The sequence below is a fragment of the Myotis brandtii genome, unplaced genomic scaffold (assembly GCF_000412655.1).
Source record: "Myotis brandtii unplaced genomic scaffold, ASM41265v1 scaffold249, whole genome shotgun sequence".
Taxonomy (NCBI): domain Eukaryota; kingdom Metazoa; phylum Chordata; class Mammalia; order Chiroptera; family Vespertilionidae; genus Myotis; species Myotis brandtii.
The window spans coordinates 841,627-864,944 of record NW_005359430.1 but is presented as its reverse complement, the minus strand read 5'-3'; the positions used below and the strand labels follow the sequence as shown (position 1 = coordinate 864,944).

The 23,318-nt window shown below is 35.3% G+C and overlaps 1 protein-coding gene across 8 annotated transcripts in view; it reads right to left on the bottom strand.

Annotated features, from left to right (window-relative positions):
• The window catches only part of ROBO2 (roundabout guidance receptor 2), a 672,125-nt gene that overhangs the window by 114,733 nt on the left and 534,074 nt on the right, over window positions 1-23,318 (bottom strand). For all 8 annotated transcript variants that reach the window (XM_005867326.2, XM_014540612.1, XM_014540614.1 and 5 more), the window contains 3 exons: window positions 12,255-12,379; window positions 7,758-7,929; window positions 1,863-2,068 (listed from right to left, as the gene is read on the bottom strand). In XM_005867326.2, the coding sequence (XP_005867388.1) occupies window positions 1,863-2,068; window positions 7,758-7,929; window positions 12,255-12,379 (503 nt within the window). The remainder of the gene's footprint in view (window positions 1-1,862; window positions 2,069-7,757; window positions 7,930-12,254; window positions 12,380-23,318) is intronic.

The window sequence follows — 23,318 nt, the reverse complement described above, 5'->3', positions numbered from 1 at the left end:
TGTATTGCTTTAAGCCTCTATGTTTTTGCTGATTTGTTACACAGTAGTACATAGCTAATACAATACTCAGAAGTAAACATTTATTTTGATTGAGTTGATCCTGAAGCAGGTGTAACTTACTTAAGTTGGCAGGAACAGGCATCCTCTGTTAAAAGACCAACAAGGCTAAGTGTATGTCCACAGGCTTATATTTAAACTCTATAGCAACTTAACCTAAAATGTAAGATATTTTATGAACTAGTTAAACCTGTCTCCTATTATTCAGTCTCATCTCTTTATGTTTTCCACACAGCTGTTTGGTCAAGCCAATTTATCCACATTTCCTTATAAATGTCCTTTGTTCATGAGTTTAAATCAGATGTATTTGTCATTTTAAAATTATTTAAATATTCTATTCCTATCATTAACTTTATGTAATTAAGATTTTTAATTTCATGGATTATGTACATACTGAGGGGTCCCTCAGTCTGGCCTGTTTCCTCTCACAGTATGGGACCCCTCGGGGAAATGTCCACCTGTCGGCTTAGGCCCGATCCCTGGGGATCGGGCCTAAGCCGGCAGTCGGATATCCCTCTTGCAGTCCAGGACCCCTTGCTCCTTACCACCTGCCTGATCGCTCCTGACTGCTTGGCTCGCTTCTCCTTAGCAGCAGGCTCCCTACTGCTGGGCACACTGCTCCTTAGTGCTGCTGCAGAGGCAGGAGAGGCTCCCACAACTGCTGTTGCACTCGCCAGCCTTGAGCCCAGCTTCTGGCTGAGCAGCGCTACCCCTGTGGGAGCTCACTGACCACCAGGGGGCAGCTCCTCTGTCGAGCATCTCTCCCTGGTGGTCAGTGTGCATCATAGCGACTGGTTGCTCTGCCATAACAGTCGCTTAGGCTTTTATTATATAGACGCCTGGTGCACGAAATTCGTGCACGGGAAGGGGTCCCTCAGCCCAGCCTGCACCCTCTCCAATGTGGGACTTCTTGGGGGATGTCTGACTGCCTCTAGCAATCCTGGACCTCTGGCTCCTGATGGCTTGCCTGTCTGCCTTGCTGATTGCCCCTAACCCCTCTGCCTGCCTGTCTGATCGCCCTAACCACCTCTGCCTGCCTGATCGCCCCTAACCACCTCTGCCTGCCTGATCTCCTCTAACTGCTACCCTGCTTGCCTGATCACCCCTAACCACCTCTGCACTCAGGACCTGATCTTCCCTCCCTCTGGATGGCTGCAGGCACCCAGGACCTGGGCCGGCTTTGCCCGAGCCGGCTGCAGCTGCAGGGGACCTTGGGCAGGCGGCTTTGCCTGGGCTGCAGCTGCAGGCACCCGGGACCATGGGGCAGGCAGCTCATCCCTCTCCCGGGCCACAGCCACAGGCGCTGGTGCCTGGAACTGTGAGGTGTGCGGCTTGTCCCTCTCCCAGGCCACAGGTGCAGGCCCAGCCACTGGCGCCCGGGACCGCGGGGCAGGCAGCTTGTTCCTCTCCCGAGCCACAGCCTGGCTGCTTCCCATTTCTCTCTCACAAGCTCATTTGTTCCTGCCTGGTCCCCATTCCTCTCTCCCTTGTGTTGAGTATCTGAGCCATTAAGGCATGATTGCGTGAGGGTGTGACAACCATTTGCATATTAGCTCTTCATTATATAGGATGGGTTTGGATGAAGGAGTAAAAACTTTCTAAGTCTGCTTAAAAATTATGAGTAACATAAGAACAATGATATTCCCTCTAATTGGAATTCATCATTTGTACAATAAGAACTAACATGGACCATGATAAAATGTAGAGCAATGTGCAGGGATATGAGGTTTTAAGTTCACGCACAGTTTTCTCTAGGTCAGTACATAAGTTGAGATAAAGATACTTACAAGTTGAACATTACTTACCCGTAAGTTTTTAATCTGCAATGTTCCTTTGTCTTGTATAGTTGCTCTTGGATCTCTACCCAGAAAAGTGAATCCCTCCTTTAACCAGCTAATTACAGGAAGAGGATCACCAGTTGCTTTACATTTCAGTAATGCTGTGCCATCTACTGCTAGTGTTTGGTTGGCTGGGCCTTGTAGAATTATGGGTGGAGGTCTATCTGTTAAAACTAAAGGACAAAGATATTTTCAGAACATTTTAACTGCTCTAAAGTTCAGTAGTCTTGATATAGAAAGTAACGTTAAAGCCCCCAAATCAATATTACTTATAACTTATTCTGTATCCATCAAATATTTATCATCTGTACACACTATACTGAAGCCATATTATTATTTATAACTTTGAATTACCTATGATTAAGATGCTAATGGCATAAAATTCTAACATTTTAGAAAGGCTTACTGTTACTGAAAGGCTTAATCATATTAAAATGAAAATATGGACAGCTTATTACAGCCATCATAAAATGTCTGTTTTATCTCTCATATGCATATTTAAGAAAGACAGTGGAGGATACATGAGTAGAATCAATTTTCACTTTTATTTTATTATAAATATATGCATAATACATAATTTCACCCTTGCAATCACTAGTTACATGCTTTATGTATATAGGCTATAATATTTCTGTTGATGTCAAAATATTTGATTATAAAATTATATCCAAAATTGTTATTGAGTCTTTAAATTATAGTAACATAATTTGGATGATATAACTTAATTGGTCCTTACAATTAAGCAAAGATAAGCAATCTAATTAGACTTTATTTATGGTATGACAAACATTGGGTTTTCAATAGTGTTTACATATCTATCAATTCCTGTATTTGTTGGATAAATTTTCCATAATTTCAACTTTTATTTCAGTGTGTTTTTAATTAAATTTTATCTTCAGTGTCTTTAGAAGTATTTTGTAATGATTTAGGAAATATATCAGAATATATAGTATTATTTAAATGGGTAATGAAAATATGGAGTCAAATGGAGGCAAGCTTACATGTCCAGGTCAAAGGAAATATTCTTAGAATTAAGAGAAAGTTCTATAAACTTAAACAGAGATTTTGGTTAATTATCCAAGATATGATTTTTAATTTCATGCATATATATTATTTTCTTAATAATAGTTTCTTTTTTCTAGATTACTTCATTGTAAGGATACAATATATAATACAGCATAGAAAACATATGTTAATCAACTATTTATTTTATCTGTAAGGCTGTCGGTCAACAGTAGGTTATTAGTTAAAATTTTGGGGAGTCAAAAGTTATACATGGATCTTCAACTGCAAAGAAGGTCAGTACCCCTAACCTACACATTGTTCAAGGGTCAACTGTGTGTGTGTGTGTGTGTGTGTGTGTGTGTGTGTGTATGTGTATGTGTGTGTGTGTGTTGTGTGTATTTTTAAATGTTTTAAAAATATATATAATAAATTAAATGTTTTAAAATTGAAAAAATAAATATCAATTTTTAAATTGTACCTGAATTTAGAACAAACAAGCAAGCAAACACACAAAAAAAGACCATAGATACAGAAGATGACAGTTGCCAGAGGCAGGGAAGCGCTTGGGTATGGGAGAGATGGGTGAGGGGGACATATTTTGTAAATTTATAAAAAAGACATACCACTGTTGATGTTCACTGTGATCACCTGGCTGAGGGGTGTTTGTTAGGTTTCTCCACCATAAAGTTAAATTTACCCCTTTTCATAGCTGTACTCTCAGGGAGGAATGCCTCTAAGTAGTCCACACGTAAAGAGTGGGGAGTTATGCTCCACTTCCTTGAGGGCAGAGTATTTACAAAAATATTTAGAAATATCGTGCACAGAAGATTTGTCTCTTCTCCACTTATTAATTTATTTAACCATATTTTTATCAATATGTACTCATGCATATTTATTTTATATTTTGACTTATACTCCAATACCACTTTATTTGTTTTGCTGCTCAAATTTCTACATTGGCCTTTGGGTGTTCATTCATTTGGCTCCTGTGCTCCTTTGACATCTACCTCCAACCCCCAACAATGTGTGAGTTTTTGTTTTTGTTTTTCTGAGTACTTCCTTTCTTTCTGATACTAGAAGATGCTCCAGGTTGATCTTATATAATTTTAGCCATTTCTTCAAAATACACACATACACTGTTGACCCTTGAACTATGAGAACTATTATTTAGTTTATATATAAAACTATAGTGGATTCTATTTCCACTAAGCAATTGTGAAGAGAGTTTTTCTCAAGATCATGTTATATTACAATGTTCATAATAAAATAGTCTTATTGCCTATCAATCTTCTAATCATTTTGTCTATCAGTTTGTATAAATGCCAGTATATGATTATTTCTCAACCTATATGCATCATCTTTTTTTCTATTCTTTACAGTCCTGAGAAAAAAGCAATACAGTAAGCAGCCTTTTTAGAGCCTATCACGAGAAAACCAATCAATTTTAATTAAAGATGCAAGTTATTATATTGGTCCCTTGCCCGGAAAGATGTAGTAGATTTTCAACCAACCTAAACCTACTACATCAAAATATACATTAAAATCTGTATGCAGGCATGTATGTATGTGTGTATGTATGTAGAAAATCTTATAAAAACCCACGAAAAACAATAAAATACTGCCCACGTATTCTTTACAAAACAAATTAGACCTATTATTTTACTGATTTCCTTAATCAAATTATTCACTTTAAAGGTAAATAAAATAATCATCAGAGAATGTGAAAGTACAATATCATATCAATTAGCCACCTCTGGCAATAATTGGGCAATTAGATATTCAAATGGGAAGTTCCATAGAATTTATTTACTTCATGGACCAAAACAGGAAAGGCAATTCACAAAACATTATAATTTTTAAATTCAGCAAGAAAAATAGTTCTGTAGTAGCAGAGTAGATACTATTTAGTAAGTTTTAAATAACTTTTTCTAATTAAATATCTATATAGAATTCAGGGAACTTCTTATAACCTAGTTTTATTTTCATTTTCTTGAAATCATTAGATATAGCCAAAATGCATCTACTTTATTTATTTATTTATTTATTTATTTATTTATTTATTTATTTTTTACTTCCCAAATATTTCACTCATCCTATTTTAAATGAATTTGATCAATAAAGTAATTAAAACTCTCCTGGCCAGAAGGAATTTTCTGTTCAATCGTGTTATGGGTGAAAGATGACCACAGGTTTCCATCACATTAAGGACAATGGCTGAATGAACACTTAGGGTTTGCAATGATCTGTGAACAACTCCATGGTTTTCTCTGACTATGCATTATAAATCTCCAATAAATCAGTCATATAAGATTGTGATGTAACATTTTTTGTCAATATAAGATATAAGTACATGTCTTCCCATCAGTCCTTTTAGATTCTATTGACTCTACTCATAGAATTCTCATTACAATATTTTCATTTTCTCAAAGACAAGGTGTAGAAGAAAAGAAGAAATGAAGAATAGTAGCAATGAATTAATGAGGTATTTTAATGGGATATTTTAAAACTCGAGTATATTGAAGCATCTTATCTCAATCTATAATCAGTAAAATTATCATTTAAAAGTTCCTTTCATCACCATTAGCAATCTCATCTTATATAAACACTTGAGCTAAAAATATTTCTGAGAAAGAAGTCTAAGTGTAAAAACATAACAGAAGCATTGCTATAGATGTTTTGCCTGTTTCTCAGAACATGGCATATGCTTTCATTCTTCATTGGAATTTCAATTGGCTCTACATGGCCCTGAATCATGCTCACAAAAAATGTTGAAAATAAAAATAATGGATCACATATTTTTAAATTGCTAACCAAATTAAAAAATTCAAAACACTAAAGCTGAAGTTATCAACCAATGTGGCAAGTTAAAATTTGGAGACAGAGTTGTTTACAATAATAACACGTGTGTGCGAGCCTTGAAGTTAGGTTTCTTTACTCTAAAAATCAATAACTCTATAACCTTCATTCAATGTTTCTGAAAAAGGATCCTGATTTTGAGATTGCTTACTTAAGTAAAAATCAATGTAGTAATTAATATTCAAGCCAGTTGTAGGAAAATGTACAGAGCCATTTTGTTCACAGATTTAAAACTGTTTATCACTGTCTTAATTTTGACCTTAGAAACGCAGTTAGAATAAGTACTGCATTTTGTGTGATCATGTCATCAACTAACATAAATTCTCAAAACAAAAATTTTCTGTTCCATTATATTAATCATAATTCTGAATATCCACCTGTTTCATGAACCACAGTCATACCATAAACCAACTTTTCTAATTCCTCAATTTTATTTTCTACAAATATGTTTTTCCATAAAATTTTCTTCATTTAATAATATTTTAGAGTCTGTCTTTTGTAAAATAATATAAACTAAGATCTTCAAAGGATTGCAATAGAGATCTTAAGTGTTGTTTCAAATGTTTTGTAATAGTGTAGACTAAAACTTGGCTTTGGCCAGAATATCAGATTTTCCAAGTATATGTACCTGGACATTTTTGTTCATAGTAGAAAACTTAAAATCTTAACAAAGATTAACAATTATACTTAGATTAAGGAAATATGGACGCATGAAGAGTAAAAGGTCATGTCCAGCTACAGGAACAGCTCAGCACCGATCCTTCCTGAACCTGGCTTCTTTCCCTTTGGCAGCAGCGAATCTCTGCAGCAGCAGCAAGTGCAACCATTCACGACCCAGGACCCCACAGCCAACGTTTGTCTGTTCTATTTACATTATTTCCATTCCTGCCAATGTGCTGAATCAGGCAATAGCACGAACATTACAAAGCATTGCCTTCCTATTAATTTTAAATGACCTTTTAATCTACATGTAAATGTGAATTGTATGAAAGCACATTCCACCAGAAGAGAATCAGAGAGGTCACAGACAGAAGCTCTTGTGTCTCAGAATCATAGTGTCAAGAAAACAAAACAAACAAACAAAAATACTACCCACAAATTCACAAATATAGGAGAGCAGAAAAAAAATTTAAGGCATCAAAAAAATAGAGCTTAAATTCATGCTCATAGGTTTAAAAAAGTATCAAAAACTCCCTAGTTGTCATTTGTGACAAGCTGTTGGGGGAAAAATCAGTTAAAGCTCTTGTCTCTTTTCCAATTTTTGCTATGAATATAGGTGCTTCGTTTAAGATTCCTAGTACATCTGTTCAAATAAAGAAATAATAATTTTAGCATCCAACAGCAGTTTTGAGGTGTTTAATTAATTTAACACAGTGGATGTATAATTAAAAAGTCATAGGATGTCACTAGCTAACTAAAAACCCATCTCCATTTCCACTGAATATTAAAGATGCTATATTTCTCCTCTAGTAAAATAATATTATTATCTATTAGAAGCAAGCATGTCTTCATAAAACTAATTAAAATATACAGAGAACATGTCTATACAATTTGACTGTGGTATCATTTCTTTAAAATAATGCATCACTATGTTTTTAACAATAAATAGATTATCTTGGAAGTTCTCTGGGAAAATAAATGGTATTAAATCAAGGAGAATTATAAACTATTAAAAATTTTATTTTATCTAGATCCAAACTAAAATGATAAGAATTTATTAAAATAATTTAACTAACAAATCAGAACATTTCACATGTTAATGTGAATCTTGCACTAAAAAGTATGCCCTGGTCAGGTTACAATATCATCCCAATATGCCAAGGTTGCAGGTTCATTCCCCAGTCAGGGCATATATAGAAATAAACCAATAAATGCATAAATAAGTGGAACAACAAATTGATCTCTCTCTCTCCCTGTCCCTACTCTCTCTTTCTAAACATCAACGAATAACCATTTTTTAAAAACCATTATTTCCATAAGACAAATCTAATAATACTGCACCATCAGTAACTTCCAGTTGAGCTTTTGCTAAAATGCTTCCTGCCACAGTTAGGGCCTGGCAAATATAGTAACCCGCATCTGAACGTTGAATGTTGGTAATCGTGAGGTCTCCAGTTGGTGACACAGAACATCTGCTATTGGGCTGCTGTGGTTGGTTTGGGAAAAGCAGGTTCTGTGGAAGCAAACACAATCTCATCAATATTCTTTTCCCATTTGGAAGGAAAATTACACTAACAATAGCTATTGCAGTTATGGGAATATGGTTGGAAAAGAAAATACATAGGTTTAATAAAAAAAACACATAGTATTGAAATAATTTAATGGCATATTGTGAGTTTCACTGAGAAACTTTTTGCAAATGATGGAAAAATAATATGCTCTAAAAAACCAGCTCTTAATATGCTCTAGTTGAAGGCACAATCGTCTTTAAAAAATAAGTATCTTAGCAGTTTCATCTTTTCCTAACTTTCTGATAATTACTTCATATATTTGAAACATGGTTTGCTGATCTGTAAAATGGGCATAATAATGCTTATCTGACTCAACTCATAAGAAAGTGAGGATATGTAATGAAACATCAACTATGCATACATTTTATATGCTGCACATTACTCAAGAATGCAAAATATATTTCTGCTGATCATTTTTAATATTTGATATTATCAAAATTTCTCCTAATGATGTGACAAAAAAATGTGTTACTGAGACTGACACACAGCCCAATCTACTTGTGCTGTAAGTTTTCTACGCATCATAAGAGCCTCAAAGTGAACTATGAACAAATGCTGCAGGCCAAGCAAGATTAATAGGCAAATCAAAGAAAATAAAGAGAAGATAAAGACTTTCTGAAGTATGTGTGCAATCTTAAAAAAATTTCATAATAATACTTTTTCTTAAGTTAGTTTACTATTTATCTCATATTAAATATAAGCAGACTAATCACAATCTTTAAAATGTTTTCATATGAGAGCAGGGATATTAACTGCCATGACCTATGTTGTTTTACTGTTACTCAATTAAGAAAAACATTTGGGTGTAATAAATTATATTGAGATATATTTCCAAGATGGATTATAAATAAGAACATATCAATTTTATGTTGTATTTATTTACAAAACAGACATTATAACCCTATGCGATCTGTTTCTCAATATAGTAATTAATTTTCCAGGTTTGTAATTAAACAGTTTCAATACGTTAAAATAAGAAGATAATAACATTCAATTAAAGGCATAAGACACATTTCACCTTAAAATGTTTTTTACCCTTGAAGTAATACCAATGGAAGAGGATAAAATAGGGTATTAACACTTTTCAATTACGCTAAATGACTTTAATCCTGAGAATGATGTCCTACTTTAATTAGAAGCTCTTCTCTTTATTGCAACATGATGGATGTCCACTTTATTAGATTCAAGTGTGACACCATAAGCCCACTTTACATAAACATTACCATGTTGTTAAACCCTTTCTAAAAGAAGTGATGTTTGCTAGCATGTCAGGAGCATAATTTCAAAATGCCATTGCCCTGTTATAAAATTTGTATTACTATACAAGGATAGACATTTTTATCATATGAAACATCATTTGCGAACAAGCTAATTCTCCCATGGAATCCAGATATATTACTGAAATAAACCATCTGAAAGAGAAGGGTCTAAATTTTAAAGCCACTTGAAAATGATACAATAACTCAAAGTGTGCACTTTCCTACAATTAGCCATTAGAATACTGATTTACATAGCACTAATACATTAGATGGGTTTAATTCTCTCTGGGATCTCTTCCTCTACAATGTAATATTAGTCCACCTTCTAAATGATTCGTTGACATGGAAAATGACATGTGATTGAGGTTAACCCATCATCTTTTATTCCCTGCTTGTATGACTTAGGCAAAAGATAATGGATTACAAGCAAAACCCAGAATTTTACAGAGCTCTTCTTGCTTTGAAGTGCCCGGGTATCCTATTAGTGCTAATTGGCATTATCAGCACATATTGAGGAATACGGACCATTAAGTCCAGGCTCTTAACTCTCTCTTCTGAAGGATTGTCATAGATCACTGCAAAAATTGGATACTGGAGATAGTAAAACCAATTTATTTTTCCTGATACCCCAATTCATGATTTAAAATTTTCCAATATGCTCCAGCACTTCTCTTCTCTCTCTCTCTCTCTCTCTCTCTCTCTCTCTCTCTCTCTGATGTGAGGAAGACAGGTAGAGAAGGAAAAAAAAAACAGACCTAAGATTATAAGCAAATCAGATCATCTAAATGGAAAATTTAACGTCTATGGAATTACATAATGATTTGTCAAATAACAGAAGAAGAAATTATCTGAAGTTACTTAATCATTACTTTTTCAGCACCATTAAAACACCATGTAGCATATTAAAATATCATGTTTATTTGGCCATGGGAACAAAGCACATTTTCTGCAATATCTTATAACCTGGAGCTATTTCAGGGCATGGGATTCACACATGATATAGCTGTATCTATATAATAACAAAACATGCTACAATGGTGTTTGACTCAATACATGGATTTACAGTGTAGATTTGCCACAATCAAATTATTTTACATCATGTTACCTGCATCGTTTATAAATAAATAATATCTATTTCTCTCCCGGCCCCAGCCTTCCCAGGCCTGTGTGGGTCTGGGAGCAGAGGGGACCGGAGCAGTGCTGAGCCTCTCCTTGGTCTTGGACAACAGTGTCCGGGCGGAGGAAGACCTCAGGCCCTGCAGCCTTCACCTGAGCAGAAGCATGAACTTGCCACGTAGCCAGGACTCAGTGGGGAGCGGGTGCATTCTGCATTTTCCCATTTCTAACCAGATGTTAGAAATGATATCTTGTTGACCTTCATAATATGTAAGGCACTTTTCTATATAAACTAACTAAATTATGACATCTCCATAACTTATGTGAAGTAAAATGTATTATCCTCATATTTTAAGTTGAGAAAATTTCAGTAAAGTTGAATAGTGCTGCAAAGATTGTACATTCACAAGAGGGAAAATGGCTTTAGAATTCTTTCCTGTTCGTGTGTGTGTGTGTGTGTGTGTGTGTGTGTGTGTGTGTGTTATAGCTAAGGTCATGTTGTTTAACAGTGAGTTTAGAGTGTGTGATGCTTTTATCCAAAATCAATTTTTAAGTGAAGAATTGAGGAACTTTATGTGTAGATATCAATTTTATAGTTACAAAGTGATTTTAAAAAAGATAGGAAATAAGGCCTGAAACAGTTCCAATGTTAGATAAGGCAGTGGTCAGCACTTTATATTATCTTCCCATCACTAATTTTACACCCCACAGATCATAGGGGAGTGACTGCATCAGGTGCATTCAGGAAGGGAGGAGAGACAATTTGTCCATGCAGCTCAAGTTTTATAAAACTGCTAGTTTGGGGTGTAACAGGAATAGATAGGAGCCCAGAAGAATTAAAAAGATCACTGAGGGAACTTCCTGATGCCTCTCTACCCAGATGATCATGCCTGAGTTCTGAGCAACAGGTTCTCTTAATGAAGGCTATGGCAATTCCCCATACGTATCTAAAATCAAAGTTTTTCGATTTCCTGATAATCGTGGTTTCCATTGTTCCTCAGAAAATTCTTCCAGGACTTGGCCAAATAGCAGAAGGTGCTGAGGAGGAGCACTATAGGCTTCTTCCTGAGAACTACATGTCTCCTTGGCGATGGTCTTGGAACATCTAGAAAAAATATCTCTAAGTCCTTCAGGAAAGTACAGATAAGTTCTTAGACAAAGGACCCAATTTCTGATCTGGTTGAAGCTGGAAATTCCAAACATAACCTCCGCACCTCGAGGCTGAGTGTTCATCACAGTTTGGACCAAGTCTTAAATGAGAAAAATTGTGCATCCAATTGAATTTTAGCAGAGAATCTGAGAAACCTGCTGCTCAGAGAGGATAAACCAGTGCACAGCAAAGACCAAAGTGTTAGTTGCTTCCAGTTTGTAATGTATTATTGTCTGTCCAACTCTACTGTGAAGGAATCTAGAAAGGATGATGGAACAAAATATTTTTCCCCACACTTAAATGGAAGCATGCTTAACTTAATGATAAAGAAAAAGTTATTTACACTATTTACCTAGGAAGGTAACTGAAATTTGTTTCCTGGCAATTTAATAACGGAAATGTATACTGACAGGATGTTCTAAGTGCTGTATGTTGTCTCACCATTACAGGGTAGTTCAGTGCAAGAAAACAAAGTGACTTTTCTGTTCAGAAAGTTTAAATAGTGACAGGTTTTGACTAGAATTAAAGATCGTTTGTTACATGGAATTGTATTTATTCTATATAAGATACAGAATTTTAGAAAACCAACACTGGAACATCTAATTCCCACTTATTTTAAAATGAATCGGTTCCATTCTTAGAAACAAAGTAAATTCAACATTGATAACAAGAAAGACAAAGCAAACTTTGAGGCTCACCAAAGACAGGGGGGTTCACAGAAGCAGTCGATGCTCACACTCACCTGGCTGCCTTCTTTCTGCCAAAACACAGCTGGCTGTGGATTCCCTTTAGTCTCACAGGGAAATGTCACTGTTCGACCTTGTGCAACAATCTGATCTCTTGGCCTAACCACAAACTGTGGAGGAGCTATAATTTAAATGGAAAGAAAGTGTGTAAATATAAACTGTTGAGAAAGAAAAATGTAACCAAAGGGACAATCTGGTACTAGGTGGATGGCTCAGTGCCAGACAGAGGCTACAGTTTTTGACTTATTTTTAAGCATTTCTCATAAACAATGGGGAGAGGAAGAGAGCACTCTATCACATATGAGGAAAGAAGTAAACGTATTAGTAAGCACATTTGAAATATTGTGCATTATAAATTCATAGGCCATAAGGTTGTGTGGAAAAATAGATTTTTATGATAGTCTTACTTTTTTCAAAATTTGTTTTAGGGAAAAATATGATTTCCCAATTTGGTTTTGTGTTTTGAATAGAGATAGAAACGACTCACTTCATTACTTAGATATCTCCTTTCTGTGAAGCCAGTCTATTGACAAACATTCCTTTTTTTGTAATATTTTCAAGACAAGGTACTAGGCACAAGGATACCAGAGGGATTAACTATGAGATTTATTCTCCAAGTGTTTATATTACAGAACTGAAGCACTGAAGTGTCGAAGACATTGAAAATTTGATGAGATGAAGGTTACATACAAAGATAAAAATATTACAAATAAATGTATATAAGTGGTTGATTCTACTTAATTCATTTCTAGTAAGCATCAGTCAGATAATTACTATGTTCCCCTTCTCGGCACTAAAGATGCACAGAGAAAAAGCACTGGTAACGCAGCCATCAAGGAACTCATAGTTTAATGAAAAATATAAAACAAAATATAAAACGTAATGTCAACAACAACTGCAACCCTGAAACAACAATTATCTAAGTCTACGGTAAATTCTATGGCAGAGGTGCTCTCAGAGGACAGCAGAGGAGCACTTACATTACAGAACACAGTACACGTGACAGGGCTTCAGGAGGGAGGGGGCCGTTTTTGTTCTGGTGGCTGTGAAAAGCTTTATGTGGGAAGTAAGCCTGGCGGGGGTTTTGAGGAAAGGGTTGCTGTTAGGTAAGTGTAGAAATGAACACGTTCCAAGCTAAGAGCTTCCTGAGCAAAGTGCAATAAAAAATACACGTAGTATACAGCAGGAGCGTGTGGCCCAGATATGCAAACCTCATGGGCTACAAAAGTCAGATCTGGACCCAGTCTAAGAATGTCCTGAGAAGCCAAACTAGCTTTTGACTCTTTTTAAACTGAGGAGTAACAAATGCAAAGCAAAACTTTTGGGAGCTTTAACCCTCTAATAAATATAGGATAGCTTTTGAGGGAAATACATCGGTCAATAAAGTAGGAAGACTAGTAAAATGGTGTAGGTGAAGATAAGAAGACCTAGACACAAGTAACTTCAATAGGAAAGAAAGTCAGGGGGTGGGGGTAAAAATACCAAGAAAATTCAGGTTTAAATTGGGGGCTAATTGTAAAGTAGACAGTAAAACTGGAAGTTTCCATGAGGACATCTTCTTCACACCAAAACCACTCCTATTGCAGAAAAAACAGCATGCTCATCACATGTTTTTTTCTAATCATCTGTTTCCACTTTAACACTTTGCTTATGTTTGAAAACTGAAGACCAAGAAAACACTTTAAAATCAATTCTAGTTTTTAGAACCTGGTGTACATGGCAACAATTCTGAAATCTGAACTCTAAAAAAGTCTAACAATAATCGACATTCATTCAGTAAAGGCCTTTACTCAGAATTCTTTCAGTCCTTCAGGAGCACATATGTGCAGGTCCAAAAACAGAGTAAATGGAGGGCAGCCTCAAACACACAGCCGATTACTCATTCATAGAAGAACGCTAAGCATTTTTTCAGAAAAGTCACTGAGAGCTGTGGTAACTTATTTTTTGGTGTTCAATATACTGCCTCCTAATTCACCACATTCAACATATCCCAGGGACAAAAGGAATACATCTACTAAGTGAAGTTTTCTATAATATAGATAACAGAAGACTGTTTAATAGGATGAAGTACTCAGATTTAGGGTCTATTTGAACATGTGGTTTATGTTATCTTGTATTTTCAGAAAATTGCTTGCTTCTTACAATCTTCTTGTTATTTCCACACAATTCCACTGAATCAGCAGATACATTTTCTTGTTGTTGTTCTATGCTTTCTAACAAGAATGTTACCTTAAATCAGTGTTACAAAACTACGTTAGGAATAACTCTTAAACACTACAGGACCCGTTTTTTCAGTAGAGGTGTGAAGCCAACAGATATTTATACCAAAAAAGACTTAAGATGGTTCTCTGTCATCTATAATACCCAACAAAATTACGTCTATAAAGAAAAAGTTAAGCCTGGCTGTGGGCTCAGGCGTTGGGAGTGCCGTCCCGTATACCCATAGGCTGGTTCTGGGTGGGGGTGCTTACGGGAAGCAAACTGATAGACTTCCCTCTTACATCAATGTTTCTCTCTCCTCTCTCTCTCCTCTTTCTCTCTAAAATCAATTTAGACAAACCACATATCCTCAGATGAGGATAAAAATAGTTGAAAGTTAATGTATAGTTATTTACTTCTTAGTAATCCTATGGGAAACAAGTTAAGTGACAATACGGACAGCAAGAAATAGTGAGTAATATGTCTTCCATCTCATTATAAAAAATTAAAAAGTCAGTATAGTCAAAATCAGTTCACAGTCTTTAATAACAGTCACATACTCAGCTTATTAGTTCATTTATACTGCTCTGAATCAGAAACAATTTAAATTGTCTCATATGACTCATCATTAAAATCTTAGAGCCCAGAGGAGTTATAAAGTCCTTTTTATTTAATTTTTAAAATGTAATACACATTGAAATAATCAAACAAAACAGCAAATTAAAACAATGCAAACGTATATTATAGTTTTATAAAATACATTTTTATTGATTTCAGACAGGAAGGGATCAGGAGAGAGAGACAGGACATCAATGTTGAGAGAGAATCATTGATCAGCTGCCACCTGCACGCCCCCTACTGGGGATGGAGCCTGCAACTTGGGCATGTGCCCTTGACCGAAATCGAACTTGGGACCCTTCAGTCTGCAGGCTGATGCTCTATCCACTGAGCCAAACCAGCTAGAGCTATTTTATAGTTTTAAGTATGCCATGCTTATTCTGCATCTATCATAGTAAAATTATCATCTGTACTATAAATATAACTACAGTCTTCCTTAAATTTGATTTTTGAAGTTTTCAAAAATTTTATGGTAGATGAGTGATTTTGCAAAATGCTTTTGGAATTTAGATCCTACAATTTTAACACAGCCCTTAAAACACATCCCCCAAAATATGAATTGGGAGAGATCACATCTATGCATCTACTTATTTTAAAGAATATGATTCATCCATTTATTCATTCAAAATGGATTAATTGACTCAAATTATGAGAAATTCTGCTTGGTACAGGTGATAAAAGACAATTAAAAACATATAATGTATTGGCCAATGGCAGAGACTTCTAAGTAAATAAATAAGTAAAAACAAATACAGTAGAGTATGATTTATATAATAGGAAAATGCAGAAGGCATTGGGGAGGAAAGCGCAGAAGAGCAGCAAACTAGAACAGGTAATGAGGAAAGAAGAGGAAAGATGTCGAGAGATGGCCATGCTTGAGTTGTGTTTTGATGCACTTTCGAAAGCTCACTAGATGAACAGAAGTAAGACTGCTTGGGATAAAGAGAAATAGACATAAGGCCAGTGGATCTGGATGCATTGGGGGAGTGTAAGAATAAAATCAGGGGTGCAGAAGTGATGTAAGTAGGAACGGATAATTTCTGTTAAAGGACCTTCAATTTTGTCCTTAAAAGTATGGAGATTTGTTCAAAGATGTTTATGCTAGAAAGACATGTTTTAGAAAAAATGCTATTTAAAGGAGTACAGGTTTGAAAACCTTATTAAGATGGGCAAAATATTCCATTGAAAATTACCATTCATAATAACATTTCATCAGAACTTCTAAAGGACAAAGAAATTCTGCAATATCATATTGTAATATTTACCACTAATGACATAATCTAAAAACACCAGGAAATTATAATTTCTTGAATTTTTAGCCTTTCATGTGATGTTTATTTATATTGTACTTTTATTCCAAGTTATTATAAATACACTGTATTTCTAATATACCATATGGTTTCTTGTCACCAGAATTGAAGCCACATTAAGCTTCCTGGAACTGGAATCACTGTATATTTTTTAAAATTAAAAAATTAAGGTATTATGAAATATGTGTGAGAATTTACATGGTGTCCAGAAACGGAATAACTGGGTGATGAGGAATGTGCATCTTCAACATTGTCAAACTGCTCTCTAAGGAGTGTACTTACTTATGATCTCCCCAGCAGTAGTTAAGAATTCTTGTTGCTCCATATCCTTGCCAGCATTTGCTCCTTTATTGTGGTTTTCATTTATATTTTCTTAATTATGATGAAATACGTTATCTCTTAGATGTTTATTTTTGTCTGTTCAGGTTTTCTTTGTGAATTGCTTGTTCATAATTTTTGCCACTTCCCCTTTTTTAAAATTGTGTTTTCTATTTATAGTTGATTTATAAGAGTTCACACACACACATACACATGCACATATATTTACTTACGGACATATTTATTCTGTATTATAATTTTTCTATGATTGTATAAATTTTAATTATCTTCTCCTAATCTGTAACTTGACTTTTTATTTGAATGATTTTTTAAAAAAGCTATATTGAAGTATAATTTGTATACCACAAAATCTATTTATTGTAAATATACAGATTGATGTGTTTTAGTAAATTTGTGACTGGACAAACATTGCTACAATCCAATTTGGGGGCACTTTCATCACCTCCAAAAATTTCCTGTTGTCTAATTTCACCTCCCAATCCCATAGAGTTTTCCTTTTTTGTTGCTGAATTGTATTCCATTGTGTGGATATACCACATTTTACTTATTCACTCACCATTTGTATTATTCCCAGCTTTTTACTATTGTGAATAATGTTGCTATGAACATTTGTGTATAAATTTAGGGGTCATATATATTTTGATGTCTTTTTGATAGGTATTCCAGGGTGGAAATGCTGACTGCATTTAATTCTGTGTTCAAATTTTGAAGAAACTGCCAAATAGTTTATAAAATGATTGTAACCCTTTTTCATTTCCACTAGCACTGTATTTTCTAAATAGGCTGATGACTTGAATGTTGGGTACATGGAGAAATGGTTTCTCCTAAGATGTGTAGTCACTAAGGTTATCTGCCTAGTTATTTTTTATTTTAACTTTTATCCTGGCTGCCTAAGGAGCATCCCTCTGCCTGCACAGCTGAGTGGTCAGCCGGGGATTTGTGCAGAGCTTGTGCTAGACTGTGCCAGGCTCGCCTGCCCTGGTGGACCTGCGTGTGGATCCGGAAGTCATTTGGACTTGCAGCCAGTTCTCCCATCTCCCTTGGTTTGTCTCCAGGGATTTCCCGTGCACAAGTCTCTAGATCTGTAGCCACTGAGGTGTGTGGGGGAAGTTTATTTCAGCTCTTACCCAGGACATCTGACTGCAATCTGGGGCTGGCTAGCTGCTGGCTTTTCCCTGTTCGTCGCTTTTAGGTGGAAAAACCGTGGGTGTTTGCTCCCCATTCCACCCTTCAAGCACCATCTGAACTGAGCGACTCCTCCAGGAGCAAAGCCTCTGGTTGTACAGCCCTCCCAGCCCTGGCAAAACTCCAATTCTTACCAACCAAGTGGGGCAAGAAGATCACATATCCCTGCTGTTCTCACCCAAAATTCGAATAGCTTTTCAAGAACAAATGCTTTCCAAATCATTTAAAAAATTAAGATATTAAATAATTTGACATAGCAAAAGATTTACAGAGTATTCAACCTCAGAAAATGTCCATTCTTTCCTATTGTCTTCCAAAGGCGACCATCAAAACAGATCGCATCAATCACTTTTACTTCTATAGACTCTCTCTGCAATCTTCTGTGATGGGATATCAGCTGGAGGAATTTAGTTTTGAGGTTTTGAAATGAAAACTGCGTCAATAATTCTTTTGATAACACTTCACAGTTCCAGTATTTCTGCCAGGTGGCACGAAAATGGTTTGAAAGGCAGTACTTGGCTGATAGCACCAGTGGGAGGGAATAGGCAGATAGGTGGCATTTTGTCAACACAGCTCAAGGACACAAAGTGTGCTGTACATTAAATGGAGTTTCTGAGACGGCTCTCATTGACTATAAGGAAACACGATTAGGTCCTCATGATGACAATTCAAAACACACATTTAGACCCAATGTGAATTACAGAGGTTGAGTTATAGCTCCAGAAGAATATGCCAGTTACAGAAATGGCAATTCTCTTATATACATCTAAGACAAAAGACTATAAAATGCATATTTATATCCTCTCTAAAACCCCCAAACATGAGAAGAATCTTTTGCAATGATGATATAATAACCTACTTGCTTAATCTGTTAAATGATTAGATCTTATTGCTGCAGCCATAACAAGAAATGAGATGAAGAAAACAGAGTAGCACAATTCAGTGTTCAATCACCACAACTTAAGAACAATAGCTATATTAAAAAAAAGTATGCTGTGTGATTTCTAGAGAAGTAGACCCAAATATGAAAAGGTCAATTAAGATCAGAGGTCTGGTATCATTTCCTTGAAATGGTTTTTGAGATTTAAATACAATGCGCAGTAAATTAGATTTGATTTCTACTAAATTATGCTTTGATACTGCATTCAGCCCAAGCTGGCTTCAATCAAAGTCACGCTACAGCTCTGTTATGCTAATTCCCACTGGTGAGAGTGAGTGGGTGATATGGAAATCAGTTGGCTGAACATGAGTAGAAAGCATAGGCCAAGCATGAGGTGGGCTTGGAGATGAGGGGATGGAGGGCCCTAAAGGTTAATCACATCATGTTCAGAGTTGTTCTTTATGGGAAAATATGACTTTCTATGGCAAGCATGAACACGGAGCCAGTCATGCACAGTTGCATACATTAATGTGTGACAGGATGGTTGCAGACACATGCAGAGGCTCTCTTTCTTTGACTGTAATGTGCCTGAGTGAATGGCTTCTTATTTTGTAATAATAAACATTTTGCACTTTGTATCTTAAACTCAAGTAGAAAACAACTTCTTGTGCTATTTAATATTTTTTATTGTTAGATTCTGATACATTCTATAAGGAAAATTAGAAAGTACACTCTTCCATCATTTGCTTGTGTGAAAGATTTGCTGAGTCACAAATTGCTTAATACAATAACAATAATTAAGATTAATTGAGTGTTTATTAAGTGCCAGTGAGTGTACTAAAACATCCCCAGACATGATTTTATTTAATATTCAAAGAGCCCCGTGTCTTAACTGCTACCATTGTGTTGTGAAGACTAGTAAACTGAGTCTTATAAAGGGAGCACAGTGTTTTTAAAGATTAAAGCAATAGGTTGGAAGTCAGGTTTGATTTCAGGTCCATCTGATGCCATAGTTGGAACTCCTAAACACTGAACTACTACATTAATTTTGTTCATTTCAAGCCATAATCTGACTGAGAATTTGTTGTATCTAGTTCTGAAAAGAAGGATGAAAATTATATGGTATGATTTTTAATATGGTATAACATTGTTAAAATCATAACATTATGTTTTTCCTGAAATTGCTTTCATTACTAAAGCATAAAACCTATTATCTTACTCCCTCTGTAATACCTGTAAGTACAACCTTCCTTAAGTATACTTATTACCAGTAATTCTTGATTCAAAAGCTGACAGTCCTTTTTCTATTGCTTGTCATTGAAATGCTTGCAAATTATTTTCCTTAGTGTGGTATATTGGCTTCCATCAACTGACCCAAGATTTTACCATCCTGGCACTCACTTGTCCCTAAACTAACTCCAGTGTTTTAGCAGGCCAGTCTACTTCCAATTGCTCACATATGTATTTGCTTGCTCTTGCTATTAACCCATCTTGATATCCATTATCCTTTGATCCACCTTGTCCACAATGATTAACCTTAACACACTCTTATCTTGTACTTCCTTGTGTTCTTCCTACTTACAGGTACTTGTCCTCGCTTTGCATTGCCTTGTTTCTCTATTCCCACCTCCCTCCCCGTATGTGTTTTACTTCCTCAGTTCAAGTTGTAAGCACTTACTGGTTTGGGATGCTGTCTACCATTCTGCATTGAATTGTGCCTTCATTTGGCCTGAACAAAGCCCCAAACAGTGAACATTAAACGAATGCCTTGGAACAGGAGTTTTTAAAAAAATAATTATTGATCTAAAGCAAATATTCAATGTTTGTGGGTTTTTTTCCCCCCATCTCATCATTCGGAAGGATATGACACATTCCCACCAGTGATAGTGACTCACTATTATAATAATTTGGGTGGAGGGATGTCAAAGAAAATATGTTGTTTGAAAAAAACATTCTAACTGATTCTGATATATCCATCTGTAGAAAGTTTCCCCCACCCCAAACTGAAAATTTATGCCACAAATACTATAAGTGAGTAGTAATCATTCCAGAGTGACTAAAATAGTATAGAAAAATACAGACATTGTGTAACAACAGTCTAGGAAGTCCTACCAAAATTAGTTATAGGCATATCCCACGGAAAAAAAATGGCTAACAAAAAGTCATTTCATTAAAATGCAATATAGATCCAGAGTGAGAGATGAATATTTACTCAGTTTATAATCAGAACAGTGTGGCTTCTAATTGATAAATGATTATTTGTTTCTTCAACTTCTTTAATTCTATTTAGTTTTTACTATTTAACACTTCACTTGATTTCAAAAGTATTTCTGTTAATAATATTGGAAATGCATAATGTCATAAAATATTTTATTTGAAACTTATTAACATATAATTCACTTCACAGGAAGCAATATATTTATAATGGAAAATATAATTTAGGAATATAGGATTTAAAATGATTATTTTTATAAAGCCAATTTAATCACATTTTATTCACTTGTCACTATTCAATGAATACAAATGATTAAATTGCTAAAATTCCTATCTTTCCAGTTAACCATTTTCTTACTGGGTTCATAGCAATAACTCTTCTAAATGAGTGATATGTTTCTTTCTTAGCCAGAACCTTATATTTAGCTAATATTAAAAACTTTTTGTTCCATAATAAAAACAATATCTATATCTTTCACTTTCTCTCAACAATTGTTTTTTGATGTTGAAATGAAAAAAGAAAAGTACTAAATGGTTTACTGCTTTCATAAATATGGAAAATCAAATAAGTGGTCAAAGGAAGTAGAATGACTACAGTGAATCATAGCCCTTGGATTCTTCAACCTATTTGAACTTCCCATTCTACTCTTCACCATGAGAAGTCTCACATATATAAACTGCACTCAATCCTTGTGTAAGTGGAGATGTTTTGCAACTATTCAGCTGTTACTCTACATTTTTAAATCACTTTTAATGAAATGTATTGATTGTGGGAAGACTAATTTGAGGGTTTGTATAATAGCTAAACTAAAAGTATTCCTGGTTATTCAAAATCTGATGACTAAAGTAGGCCATCAGACTAGTCAAATATATCACATAGTGTACTATAAAATACTATAAGTGGCCTTCTGCATTGACATGTATAGTAACTGTGAAATCAATTTTAAGGAGGGGTCACACGTACTGAATTTTGGTGGTACGTGTGACACACAGAAAACAATCTGCAAGCATTTTGTGATAGCAGTTAAAATCATTTTCTTTGATTTATACTTACATATAATATACTCTTCTCTGAAAAGTACAGTGAGAATATCAAAATGATTCTATTGCAATCTAGAGAGCAGACAGAATGCCTTTGAAAAGAGTAAAGTCAAATGAGGTTCAAAATCTCTTGCACTTTTGGATCTCATAGGCAAGCATATAAAACCACTGTTAGAGTAAATAGCTATACACACATAGCTATTTTGTACTTGGCCCTAACTTTTGGTAAACATAATGGTAATAAAACTGTGATAGAAATAAATTCAGATATTGGTTGGTACTTTAACTCATAACTAATCAATTATTTTATGCAGAAATTTATTGATTTTATTTTGTGTCCGGTTCTGATGGCACTTAGATCTCTGACTTTTGGAACTCACTGCCAACCAGAGGAAACTCACATAAAAACAATCAAACATGACATAACAGGGTGAACATGCTAAGTGTTGAAATTCAGGATGTCCACCATTATGAGAGTAACCTGACTCCAACTGTCAGGAAGGCACTGAGAAAGAGAAAAAGCGAGCTAGACATTGACTTGGTAAGGAAGGAAGGGTGGGAGGCTATTCCTCACAGAGGAACTCTATATGTTATGTTAGAGATAGGAGGTTTCCAGTGCACCAGGGCACCCTTACCCTCACCTGGCTTCACTGCTCTTTGTCGGTCCAATTGAAGTTTCTGCAACTGAAGGATCACGTAAGTGAAACCATATAAGGTTATGTTAGGGGAACCATGTATTTTTTTTTTTATGTAAAATGGTCTTTCCTGGCTTTAGCAAGTCCAATTTAAGCATTAAAGGTTAAATTGCAATAAATGTGAAAGTTAACTCATAAAGTACACTATATATATATATAATTTTGAAATGTATTATATTTCAAATTACTAAAATATATTTCACTTTAATTATAGGTAAATACAAAAAATCATCTACACTAATAAAAGAGAAACATGGTAATTGGCGTACGACCGCTACCCTTTTCATTGGCTAATCAGTGAGTATATGCAAATTAACTGTCAGCCAAGATGGCGGCCGGCAGCCAGGCACTGAAGCGAGCAGGGAGGCTTGCTTGCTGCAGACTCCAACGTTCCCCGCCTAACTTGCCAGCCTCTCAGTTGCAACTCTAAGCAACTATATACTATGTTGCAAATAAGAAGCTAAACAAAACCCCAGAAAAGGGCTTCCATTCAGCCGGGCTCGGACCACAACATTGTATCTATGTTTTCAGCAGCAAGGCCCCAGAGCTAAAGCTGGCCCAAAAAAAAAAAAAAAAAAA